General features: G+C 41.8%; 1 protein-coding gene across 1 annotated transcript in view; it reads right to left on the reverse strand.

Annotated features, from left to right (window-relative positions):
- Positions 1-552: 552 nt before the first annotated feature.
- Fam3c (FAM3 metabolism regulating signaling molecule C) overlaps positions 553-13,402 on the reverse strand; it is a 42,801-nt gene continuing 29,951 nt past the window's right edge. The window contains exons 7-10 of the mRNA XM_085683779.2: positions 12,393-12,443; positions 10,136-10,220; positions 3,446-3,572; positions 553-2,747 (exon numbers count right to left, since the gene is read on the reverse strand). Coding sequence (XP_085539905.1) covers positions 2,658-2,747; positions 3,446-3,572; positions 10,136-10,220; positions 12,393-12,443 — 353 coding nt within the window. The 3' untranslated portion in view covers positions 553-2,657. The remainder of the gene's footprint in view (positions 2,748-3,445; positions 3,573-10,135; positions 10,221-12,392; positions 12,444-13,402) is intronic.

The following is a 13,402-nucleotide window of genomic DNA, read 5'->3' on the forward strand; positions in this document are numbered from 1 at the left end:
GCCTTCACTAGCCTCAACTTTTTCCTTTGATGCTCCGTTATCCTACCTGGCAACAATCGCCCCTCCCTGACTAAGCCTGACAATTTTTCATCCCACCTTGCTCTGATTTGATGGGTGCCAAGAGTTTCAAGAAGGAATAAGAGGAGAAAGAAGGGATTTGAGAGGTGGGGATTAACTGGCCATTTGGCATATGACAATCAAACCAAGTTTGTGGTAGCAAAGGCTTCCTGGTAAGGACAAGAACTCTTAGAATGCTTTAGAAAAGGTAAGATCCATTTCTAGCTTCTATAACTCCACACCATACGCACTTGAAAAGGTGGAGGTAATTGGTTGAATGGCAAATCTTTAACCCAATCAACAAGCATCCCCATTTCATACTGAGTTGAAAAGATGTTAAATGCATTTCCATTTAAACTGCTTCAAACTGTACATTTCTCTTTTTTTTTCATTTAAAACGGAAAGAGTGTACTAACAAAACAGAATAAACTATGCATCATTTTGAGATCAAATTATAGTTCGTGCAGACCTTTGAAATACAAAACACAAGCTAAATTATAAAATTTGCAAATTACTGGCTGATTTATTCAAAAACAATATAACAAAAGAAAATGAATTTAACTTGAGCCAAGTTAAAAAATATAAACCTTCTCTTTATTTTTCTTATTGCCCAGATACCCACTTACTTCCCCTTCCTGTTCTAACACCCCCGCCCATAGCTCCACAGGGGAGAGCCTGTGATCACAGATGGACCTGCATCCGCAGACCTCTCCCATCACTTCAACAACTACACGCCAGTTAGAGTTTTGACTTTAATAAAGAAAATTCTCAACACCAAACGAGCATTGTTTCACTTCTAAGGCTGATGTGAACGTAAAACAGTCGATTATTGCTTCCAGTAATGCTGGTGCAACCAACACAAGACAGGAGCCAGACGAAAACAATTGCACTGTAGCAGTTCCATAACCAGGGTTACTCTTCTCATACTTTACACTGCAAGAGCCATCTCTCCGGTCAGTAAAATCCAAAGGGATAGTCTGTTGTCAAGCAACTTAATTTCTACACATGTTCAAATATATCCAGAGAATATTACTGTGTTTAATGCAAAGACTTAATTTTTAAATGTTAAGTACTAAAAAAATTGTCAAAAAAGACAGTCATGTGATGTTTTGCAGATACAGTATGTACTTTGTCAAATACACACAGACACAATTCACAATGTGCAACCAAGAGTACTTACATTATTAAAAAGACAAAAAACAAAAACCTGCAACATTTATTTTCCAATCCCCAGAAACTGTAAAACAACTAACAGAATCAAGGGAAATATTTTACATGTCAAGACATGCATGTTGGGCATGAGTTAGGATAGAAGCACCAGAACTCTTAAAAGTTTACAAAACTTGCCTGAAGACAGAAGACAAGACTCTTTACGAACTACTACATTCAGTTCTTGAGAAGAAACAGTAACACAAGGTCAGTAATATTCAAGAAATATGTGAATTGCTTCCAGCTTTTAACAAAATAGCAAATACTGCTTTTTGATTTTTATACAAGCCACCTAAATTTTAGGTTCAAATTTTAAGTGTTGCTTCATCCCATGAAAAGGCAGCATGAGCCCTCCATTTATTTACGTTGCATTTTAAGTATTCCATACATGTCACATATGATAGGTATTGGTGCCCTAATAAATTAATTAGGGCTTTTTAAAATATTCAGTTGCAATTCCAGGCAGCGGTGGCTACTATGAAGTGAGAAGTAAATAACAGAAGTTCTTGGTTTACAAATCAACGCTGTGACAAGCAGAGTAATCCACGTGGTCAGTGACAGCAACCAAGCAGACGTGAGCCTGCATTGCCCTGGGGGCGCTGACCCAGCTGTTGTGAACGATCTGGTTAGGTTGAGGAAGAGACCTGGCCTGGTTCTCCAATTCGGTCCCACCTGTAGGCGGACTCTAAAAAGCTTACACAAATCACATAATTCACACTGCTAACACAAAATCCAGAAGGTGAGCCCAAAATGACACCTACATTAATGTTCATTTTCAGTGTATATATATAAAAAAAAACATTGTGCTTTTCACAAACCTGATGAAAATTTTCATGTGAAATATTTTATTTCTTGCTTTCTTTGGAAGGAAAAAAAATTAAGACTACGAAAAGAGGTACGCCAGGGGCCAGACTGTAAGATAACATTATACATACAACTAGTCAAAAATCTCTTTAATTTAAAGGATACTGCCATCACATGCCAGATATTTATACAGAGACATATGTATGTACGAATAAAATTTCCTCCCTAAAAGCCATGTTTTTCCAGGACAGAGTTTCACAGCAACCAGAATATAAATCAATGCCTATGTAGCCTGCCTGGTTACCCACCGAATATGCTTTCCGTACTAAAGTACATTATTGCCACTGAAGTCTACAAATTGTTCTTGTAGGGAAATGTGCTTAAAAGGGGTTTAGTGATCTGAGGGCTATTTACAAAGGTAGTCATTTATGTTAACAATAAATAATCCTGGAATCGACAGAGACGATCTTGCTCGTGCACACCCTGAACGGCCGCATGCTGCTGGAATATGTACACGGAGTGGAGCGGCGGCTTTATAGCCTGCCTCGTCGGAATCAAAGTGCGTTCCTCCCGTCTTCGCGCTCCCTTCAGTCTTGCTTCTGGGGGATGCATCCTTCCATCTCCACCACCTCGGGCCATCCTTCGTACTTGTTTGTATCCTTATTGTTCTTGATGTGCTGCGGGGGACACAACGGCAGTGCACAGCTTAACGGATGTTTGCGATCTGCTAACTCGCAGTGGCTGAACCGGCTCAGCCTCGTTTCGGGAACACAGGTTAACAATGCGGTAACATAACTACAGCTCAAGAGATTAAAGGTCCTCTGTGGGCAGGGAGCTATGTGGCAAACCATACAAAAATTAAAAACGCGTGTAAAGAAAAATCTGCAAATGCTTTGAAAGGATTATTTGTCGAAAAGTTTACATTCTATTTGAGTTCCGAGATACCTGCAAATTCAGCTGTTCCAGCACGAAAGCACAGCTGAAATCCTTAACAACTGAGAGTGACAATGCATTGTCGAATAAGAGGGTAATAATTTTAAGTTGAAAAAAATTTTAAAGGTCATCATTATTTTAATTATATACCAAGAACTTACAAAAACTATCTGGACATATTCAGTATTTGCTTCACCTAATTTTCTTCTATCTTTTCTTTTTTTTCGGGGGGGGGGAAGAAGTTGTTCAGATCATGCTTCTCTACATAGCCCTGGCTGTCCTAGAACTAACTCTATAGAGCAGGCTGGTTTTAAACCAGGTCCACCTGCCTCTGCCTCCCAGGTGCTGGGATTAAAGGAGAACACCACCATTGCCTGGAAATTAATGTAATTTTTAAATAAATGGTTTGAGAATATTATATGAGGAAAACTCAGACACTAACCTGTTCAAAGGGGCTTTTGGTCTTAATCCCCTTCCCACCACAGAAGACCCAGTTATCTCGGAAACCAAGACTAGTGATAGACGTACTGCCCAGCTCACCAATGAGCCGCCGCGCCTCGTCGGTGAGTCTGAAAGAGAGGACGAGACATAAACACAGGGCATGGTACTTTTTAAACGCTTACCCAGAGACTCACTGAACACGAGGGTGAAAACACTTCAGAAATGAATACGGAGAAAAACGTCTAAAACAACATCCCTACTCAAGGCAGAAATAAAGCAGTTAGTCAGTCAGAGCGTGCCCCGGAAACAGCCGCATTTCCTAACAGTCTGTCTGCACTGAGTTATTTCTAAGTGCGTGCACCATCAAGGGAGACCACAGCCCCGCTCACATTCGCCAGCGTGTTCACTCACTCCCCAAAGCCTCGTGGCAATGGAAGAGAAGCCAACGCTGACGGATGCCGGGGGCTTCTTAGCACTGCCTTTTATTTAAAGCAAACTTTGAGAAGAGATATATAAAGTGCCCTTTAGTTATTAAATAACTACGTGAGGGCTAAATGTTTGCCAGGAAGACTGTAACGAACGTCAGCCTCCAGACAAGCTCTCAATTGAAAGGTGCCACTAAAAATATCTGCAGAGATGCCTAAAATGTTGAGTGAGTCCCTCTCCTGACTCACAAAGAGCAGAAACAAAGCGATGAACACTAGCTACAGAGCTAGAAAGGGAAACTAAGAATCAGACACACAGGCTATTTGACATGAAGTCCTGCACAAACAAACAAAACCACCACCACCGACAACAACAACAACAACATGACTTTTATGGACCTATGTCGGCCTGTCCTGCTAACCCTCAGAGCAGCATGCTCCCCCTGAAAAGAGCAGGACCATCAATGAGGAAGGTGCTGATTCACGCCAGTAGCAGCCTTCCGTTCTCTAAAGCCTTAATGAACAAACTCCACCTTAAACTGACTTAAAGTATGGTGCTTGGCATTTAAAGGGAGAGCTTTATAAAATATGAAACGCACCGGTGTAGCACGCAGCTTTCACAGATTATTCAGTCACATCCAGAGGGCACAGGAACTGTTTCAAACACAGCTGGAAGGCTGTTGACACCCTGGAGGAAGCTCACCAGAACCCGTGAGAAAATAAGCAAAAGCCCCAGAACACGCCGCCTGCCCGACGCACTTCTGAAAAGATGCAGTGTGAGTAAGGGAACCGAAAAGAAGCACATTGCCTACGTTCAATAGGAGCCCATGAAAACAAAACACCAAATAATAAATGTTTCGAGGACTAGGGAAATGGTGCAGCGGCTAAGAGCTGGGGCAGCTCCTGCAAAGGACTCTAGTTCAGGTCCTACATACCGCCGTGGGTGGCTCACAACCATGCGTAACTTCACTTCAATGCCTCTATGGGCACGCACACACACACACACACACACACACACACACACACACACACACACTATTAAAAAGAGAGAGAGAGAGAGAGAACAGGCTTCAAAGCTACACAGAGAAACTCTGTTTCAAAAAAACCAAAAAGGAATTTAAAAAAAAGCAAGAGCCACGCCACCTGAGTCTGTGAATCTGTGAGGACCCTTGTAGGAATGGTGCTCACATGCTTCTGGGCTCCGCCTCATGGGTTCAGCTGTCACTTCCCATGGCTGGCTCGGCTGTGGAGCACCTTCTGCACTGGAGCAACCCTGAATGGACTGGCTGAGCCCTGCCTCCCCAGGAGTCCTGGTTCTTCTCCACCTGCAGTCTCTCTATGTGCTCCACTGTCTGGCTACTTTGAAAAGAACTCTCCGCTTCTCTCTACACAAGCAGAGGAGCTGCGGTACTGGAAGGAGAGTGAACATACGGCAATGTGGATGTCAGGCACTAGGCTCCAGGGTGCTAACCTCACTGCCCCCCCCCCCCCCGAGAGCCGCAGGGCTCCATTCACACTGATTCCTCAGAAAAAGGACAGTTTGCAGTCTTGATAAACTGAAATAATGAATGCTAAATGCACAAACAACAGGAACAACGCCCCCCCCCATACAGGGGTTATCCTAATGCTGTGTGCTTTACTTCTTCCTGATGGTGGTGGTCACCAGCTGAGCTCCTCTGAACAGGTGAGTTTAGAAACCTTAAGCAGAAGGCTTGGTGGCTAAGAGTGCACAAGGACGGTTTGAGCGTCCGCAAGTCTGTTAAAAGCCGAGGAGGCCATGTACGCCTGTATCCCTGGCTCTAGGGAGAGCATGGAGGCTGCAGGATGGTATGTGAAGCTTGCTTGCTAACCAATGGCCCAGGTGAGAAATGGTACGTGTCAGAAGCAGCCAGAGACTGTCTCAAGGGAATAAGCAGAAAGCAAGAAGAGGACACTTGATGTCCTCAAGGGTATACACACTTACACAAGAACAAGCCAGGACATATAAGTACATGGAATTCTGGAAGAAAACAGTGACACTCCTCTAGAGTCTGAAGACTAAAAAATATAATCACAGGTAGATAGAGAGACCAGAGATTAAACACAGTTCCTCAAAAATTCTTATGAGCATGCAGTTCTTTGAAAGCAAGCAAACATCTGTCTAGGAGATATCCCAGTGGGTCAAAACACCTACCAACAAGTTTGATCCCTGGGCCCGCAAGGCAGGGGAGAGTCAGTTCCTAAAACTGTGGCCTGACCTTCACACCTGGGATGTGTATTCCCCTATCCCCACCCCAACAAATAAATAAACTAAATAAATAAATGTAAAAACAAGCAAGCAAACAAAAGTAATTTTAACAATATAACAATCTGGGGAGGGAAGTAATTTCTAAATTAGTGCTATCATAGGATTGTACTTAATCGAAAACAGGAAAGCTTTTAAAGTCTAGGGCAAAGCACATTACTAAAGAGGATGCTTTTAGTAATACTATATGAATTCTGCCCTGTAGGAATGAAGCAGGACTCAAAAAAACCACTTTAAAAAAAAATCTGCTACGAAGACAAAAAGAGTAGCAACAAAGTGTAATGAAGAAACCCTGTGTTACAAAAAGAGGAACAGGATACTGTTTGATCAAGGCCATGCGCCCAGGGAGGCGCGCATTGCTTGGGTGGCGGAAAAAGAGAACCATAACTCAACAAAGTCCAGGTATGCATTTTAAACACAATCTAAGCCTCTGGGTCCACATACATCAGACACAAAGTTTCTAAAGGAAACACCTGATGCAATCTAAGGAAGCGTCAATTGTTTCATAATGAAAACAGGAGATGTTAAGACGTTAAAAGTATAATACTCCAGGGTTTTCTTTTTGTAAATCTTGTATTTTATTTTTAAAAGTAACCTTTATTTAATTATGTCCGAGATGACACCCTTCCTCCTAATCCTCCCCCATATCCCTTTCATTGCTCTCTCTCCAATTTAAGTCATGGCCGTCCTCTGTCTTGGCTGTCCTGAAATTCACTACGTAGACCAAGCTGGCTTTCCTGTGCCTCCTCCAGAGTGCTGGAATTAAAGACATGAGCCACACGTACAGACCCTTGGTGGTGGTGATGTGTGTTCCTAAATAAATACATACACCTGCTCTGCCACATGCTGGTGCTTCCATGGCTCCGGTTATCATTGCAGAAGAGAAGAAAGATGCTAACAGCCAGAGGAGCCGGAAGTATACAGTGAGATTTCTTTATCTCCGAGAAATATCCGTAGCTGCAGGCATGAAGTCTCAAACATGCCTAAACATGACCTGAGCAAGGAGAATAACAACAGACATGCCAACATGGCAGGGAAGGGGCACTCAGGAGGCCTCAACCCTACACGAACCACACAGGCAATGAAGGAATGCTGAGAAATAGTCACGCTGATTGATCATCCAGTTTGTGTTTTGTTTTAAAGGCAAACAGGGCGTAGGGGATGACGGCTTGGTGGTGAAGTGCTTGCTGGGCAAAAACAAGAACACACGAGTTTGATTCTAGAATTGCACTTAAAAGCCAGAAGTGACAGCGTACACCTATAACCCTGACTCCGATAAAACAAATTCCAATTCCTAAGGAAACACTAGCTCGGAAGACAACAAAAAGCCCTTGTAAGTATAACAATGAAGGGAGGCATGGGGGGGGGGGTGTGGCTGGAAGGGCACAGAAGCGAATCCAGCCAAGCTAAATGACATCTCTGAAACTTAAGCTCCATGGCAGCAGATCAGGGCACTGCAATTAGTTTCCTCTATGAATTTCAAGTTAGCAACAGACAGCCTCCGAAAAATGCTGTTGGGAGTAGAGGAACTAAGTTGCAGTTGGACGGCACACCTACTGGGGGACACTGGCAGTTGTCCGCAAAGCCATCCCTGCAATGGATTAACGGAAGAATCCGGTGAGCAACCAGGTCTCTAGTTTGGTGGCATGCTGCCCTTCGTAAACATTTTTATCGAGGGCTGAAAATTTAGACACATGAATGGCTTTGGAGTGAGTACAAAGCTTGGATCACAGAACCCTCCTAGGACACACGTCAGACTCAAGACCAAGCAGGCCCAATCAGTACAATCAAATCTAACAGGAATAAATGAATATAAAGTTCTTCATTTACATTAAATAAAATCAAATTCAGAATGGAGAAAAACCTGACTTGGCAGTGGCTTAAAAAATAAAGAACGGCTGAGATCAAAGGAAAAGATTTGACAATTTAACAACCTAACTTGACTAAAAATTTATGAGCCAAATATGTGATTTGATTGCTTAGAGAAAACTAATATAATTCCAGTCTGCATGAATATTCAAAGAAATGTAATCTCTGAAACATGGCAAGTTAGCGTCTCCGCTGTAGCCAGTTCTGGCCAGACCACATCTGGAACACTGGGTTTAATTTGAGACACTCATTTTAAGAGAGACAATAACGAACTAAAGAATGCCCAAGAAATACAGCCAGGAAGGGGAAACCAGCAAGAACCTAATATGATAAAAGGTTTTAAAAAGCTATGTGTATTGAGTCTGGAAAATTGAAAGAAAAATGTCAATTAGCTTCAAATATTTTGGTATCAGGTGACAAGGGAAGGCTTTCAGTGTTTTGCTATTCCATTTTACCCAGCATAAGGACTGTTGAACAGAACTGAGAGCTGGCCCTCAGCAGACAGCATCTCTTCCCTATGCCCTCAGCTTCTTTTGTTACAAACTGGGAAACAGCGAGGGTATTGGCTTCCTTCCTTGGGAAGTCCAAGGACACACTTGAGATTTTAAGAACTTGTCCAGGCTTGCTGGCTGCTTCAGGTGGGCTTCAGGGCGCCCACAGTGCAACCTTCTCAAGGCTACATCAGCGTCTCATCAGAGTTCTGATTCCCATCAGCTCAGGAATGAAAGCACGTGGTGGAAAAGAAAGGTCACGTGTGTCTAGATAGAAAGGGAGCTTCTATGTTAAAAGCTGACATTATACAAATAATAGCCCATAATCTAGACAAACCACTGCACATGTCACTTTTGCTAAACGAATAAAGTTTATTAGACTCTGTACTACTTAGCTATGCAAAACCAGCTGAACCTGCCAGTCACACTAAGCTTCGAGTTTATCGATTTAACGTTATCATAAGTTGAGTCAGTGAAAATGCAATGTCAGGGTCCCTCATAGAGTGCTCTAAAAAAATAACATCGGGGAGGAATAAAGCACGCTCATTTTGACAAATCAGGCAACCGAAACAGTGTCCTCACGAACAGAAAGAAAGAGGTTAACAGACAAGAACTAGAGAAAACCCAAGGAATCTTAGAACCTGACACAACACAGACACTGGGGATCTCTGCAGATTACAAATGGGCTTTTAAAATACAGGAAAAGGGTGAAATTCCTGCAGGAGGAAATCTACTCGTTATCTAATATGGAGATGGAAAAATACTTCTCGAGTTTAAGAGTCAGAGAAACAAAAAAAAAAAAATCTACAGTCTCAAATATGTAAATGCTACCCTATCTGCCAGAAGTCAAAGATACCTTAAGGTGACAAAACTAAAAGCAAACTGCCTATAAAATCTGTATTTTTAATAAAGGAACTCATTAATATCTTAACACATAAAGGACTCTTACAAATCAACATGGATCAACCTGAATGCTCAAAGGATAACTCATAAAAGAAAATATACATAAGGGAAAAAAAGAAAAAAACCACCTTGTATACATACACACATATACACACACACACATGCACATACACACATATACACACACACACATGCACATACACACACATGCACACACACACATGTGCGCACACACACACCTCACACCTATGTTCTTGACCACTAATTTCACTTTTTAGAAATTTACCCCAATGTTATAATCAAAGGTAAAGAAAAAATTATGTAAAAGAACGCTATTCATTAGATAAAAAACTTTGCCGTTACAAAGAGACTCTTCACAAATGTGAGCCCACAGGTCAAAGTGCTAAGAGCCATAAAAATGTTACTCAAGAATGTTAATCCAAAAAACAAAGAAAGAAATGTCAGAGAAAGCAGTTTAACATTGTTACAGTGTAAAAGAAGTTATAAAACACTATGTACAGTGTGATTCAAATTTCATCACAACACATGAAGAAATGTTATATGTAAAGCTAGAAAGGAAATAGGATTTTTAAAAACTGATCGCACTTATCAATAGTTACCTTATCAAGTTAATAGATTTTGTCTTTTGAGTGAAAATATACTGCTTTTTAAAGGGTAAATAATAGCTCCAAAAGCTGTTAGGCTTTAAGTTTACATACTTGGTTGCTCCATCATCGTATGTTGCCATTAACACTATGGTTCCATCTTGTATGTTCTTCAGAAACTCGATGAATGGTGCCACATCTGAAGAAAAAGAAGGGTTAGAGATTTTCTTAGAAATAATGGAATTATTATCACAATAATCTATACAATTAATGTCATATGCAGTTTCCATAAAACAATTGTTTCTAATGAAAAATAATGTAAATTAAGACAGACAAATCTTAGGGAAAGCTTAAATGGTCAAAGTTTTTAAGTCCACCCAGGGAAGAAAAAAAAAAAAAACACTAAACCAAATTACCAATTAATATGGTCCCTCCACCTCCTGATTTCTTTCCCAGTTCTGAATCATCTTTCATACTCATATCATCGGGGCCAATAAAAATCCATAGGAAAGTTATGTGAGCATATCACTTGTAAAGTGAGGGCCTCAGAGGCCTCTCAGGAATACACAACTGAGTCTAGAGTCCACAGGAAGCCTGTTCTCAGGTCCATGTGAGGCTTTGGGGACTAGAATGCCCATGGCCTTGAATGTTAATATGGGTGCTTTTCCGGGAAAAGGAAGCCCTGCTTTTAACCAATCCCCAGAGGCCTCTGAAAAACATTTTTAATCAGTAGCAAGGCGGGTTTAGAAAGAGTTTCTGGGTGCACCACTCTGGGGAAGGGATGTAGACAGTGACTAAGAGCCAAACTAATTACGGCCAACACTGGTCCCCTTAGGAAACCAACCCACAGGAAGCTCCCAATCACCCAGCTCAGGGAGTGCAAACTGGTGTCGCCAGAGAGACTGCTCGTGGACTCACGCATTTTCCATCATGAGCTCTCTGCAATGCTAGCTTTCCTTATAGACCACAAGCCTAAGTCTACTCCAAAACTATATTACTTCAAGTCTTCCCAACTTTTTTTTTCCAACATCGAAGATTCCAAAGATTTTTCTCTAATTGATTATATTTTACAGTAAGCACATTTTCAATGCGGGAACATAAATGCCAACAAATCATTACCATTGAAATGAGAAGATGGCATTAAGCTGCTATTATTTCTGAACCAGGAAGAGTCTTTGGCAGCAATGTGGCTCCTGTGATGGGCAGTGAGAGCAATCCCAGAGCTCTGTTTACATGCCCAATTTCAACAGCTTCATGGAAGAGTTTCTGTGTTATAAATTAGACTAAGAGCAATTATGCTCTCAGAATCTAAAATTGATGGGAACGGTGTAATTTAATACACGTCTGACAGCTATGAAACATGCTCTAAAGCTTAAATAAATAATATATAGCGTCTTATTAAAAGCTGAAGAAAAATTAGACACGTTAGCTTGTCTGGAAACTGAACATAAATGTCTGGAGGCCTGAGAGAAGTAGTAGTAGCTTGTAGTGCATATGTAAAGAAGCCAGGGAGCCAAAAAATAACCCAGGGTCAGCCTGCCTTCCTTAAAGACGAAGAAATCCTGGGGGCTGGAAAGTTAGGCTACTCAGACATAAGCAGCCCACTTTTTCCTCTTTCCGAGGACTTGAATCTGGCTCCCAGCATCACACCCGGTGGCTCACGGTGCCTGTAATTCCAGCTCCAGAAATCCGTTGCCACTTGCCTCCTCAGCCACCTGCACCCACGTGGCCATACCCACCCACGTGGCCATACCCACATGAAGACGCACGTCTACACAAAATTAAAATAATGAAAACAAATATTTTTCCTTATTTTTTTAAAGAAACATTCCCCTTTGGGGTAACATTCTTTGCTTCAAATTCACCAGTATTTGATGGTGACCTCTTCCTATTCCTAGGACTCCCAAACAGGGAAGGGAAAAATATCTGTGGCTTGTTCCGAGTCCAGCAAATTACAAGGAAAAGTCTGTGCGTTTTCTAAATGTTTGCTATTGTCATAGGAGAGTCCAAAAGTAGAAACAGGATGGGTTAATGGGATTACTGCTTTTCGAGAACGCAAGCCACTTCAGTCTAAAACTGTGTGAACTGGTTGGACTGGTCTTCTAGTAATCTGACTTTCAAGTAGAAATCAAAATCGAGTCAGGGCTTTTAGTCAGTTGTCCTGTGAAAACACGGAATGCTAATGTCCTTTAATCTCATTGGAATCTCAATCGCAGGCAACTTTCCTACCATAGCCAAACCACATGCAACACAACAGTGCACTGAAACATGGCTGGACACATAGGGAAACAAAGCGGAAATGCAAACACTGGCAGCCTTCTCTCACATGGGTTTGGATCGGCAGCAGGAACACAGGGTAAGTCGTACGTACCTCCACCCCACATGTCAAAATATTTGGTGTCTAGTACCTCCCCTGTCTTCCCTGAAAGAGACAGAAGACACATCAAATTTAAATCACACAACTGAAATATCAGCGTAGAAAAAAACGGTCTTACCCAACAAGGGACATGAACTCATCAACAGAAGGAATGCTTCTAGAACTTACGATCTGAAGCATACACACAGCTGTGCCTCACTGACTTCAGACCCGTTCCGTACTACACTTCACTTTCCTGTGAGGTCATCAAGCCACGACATTAACCACCAACACATAACCTCTACAGCAAAGACATTAGCTACTTAAATCAGAGCAAAAAACAACAATCTATAGTAAAACTTTTGTTTCCAAATAAAATTCACATTTATTTTATCTTGAAGATCCATTAAATAGAGGAGACATTAAAATTTTTACTTGGGGAAAAGAAAGTACAAAGTCGTATAAATACTACCCATGATGAGAGCAAAGAGAGCTTCTCTCTGCTGGGGGTTGGCTGCACTGCCGCTGGTAGAGTCTACTCACCCCAGGCAGAGGAAACACGTGTCTGAGCAGAGGCAAGCAATGCACGAAAGCCTGCACTTCGTGGGCTGGATGCTTAAGATCTACTTTTGTAACACTCACTATGTCCAGGATTCAGTGAATTTAGGGGCACAAATAACCTCTAAGGAGAATGTGGACAGTACTGAAAACTTACAACAAATATGACTTTACTCTCCCCTCTACTTATCTGACAGTCCACCATCCCTTGTCATTTTACACAACCTTAATCCTGCCTACCTAGCTCCTTAGTAAGAATTCTGAAAGGTGCAGCAAGATTGCATCCATTCAGTATCAGGTTGGTGGCTTGCAGTTTCACAAGAAGCTCACCACACAATGCACATGGCTGCAATATGCCCAAGAAAACATGCTACCCACCAGGAGATTCCGAGTCTCCATCTGCAATGGTTTGGACAAGAGGGTACCCTTGTTGGGAAGGCTTCAGTACTGAGTGGTGCTTTCTACTC

Source organism: Myodes glareolus, chromosome 25, assembly GCF_982192425.1.
Source record: "Myodes glareolus chromosome 25, mMyoGla1.1, whole genome shotgun sequence".
In the NCBI taxonomy this organism is placed as follows: Eukaryota; Metazoa; Chordata; class Mammalia; order Rodentia; family Cricetidae; genus Myodes; species Myodes glareolus.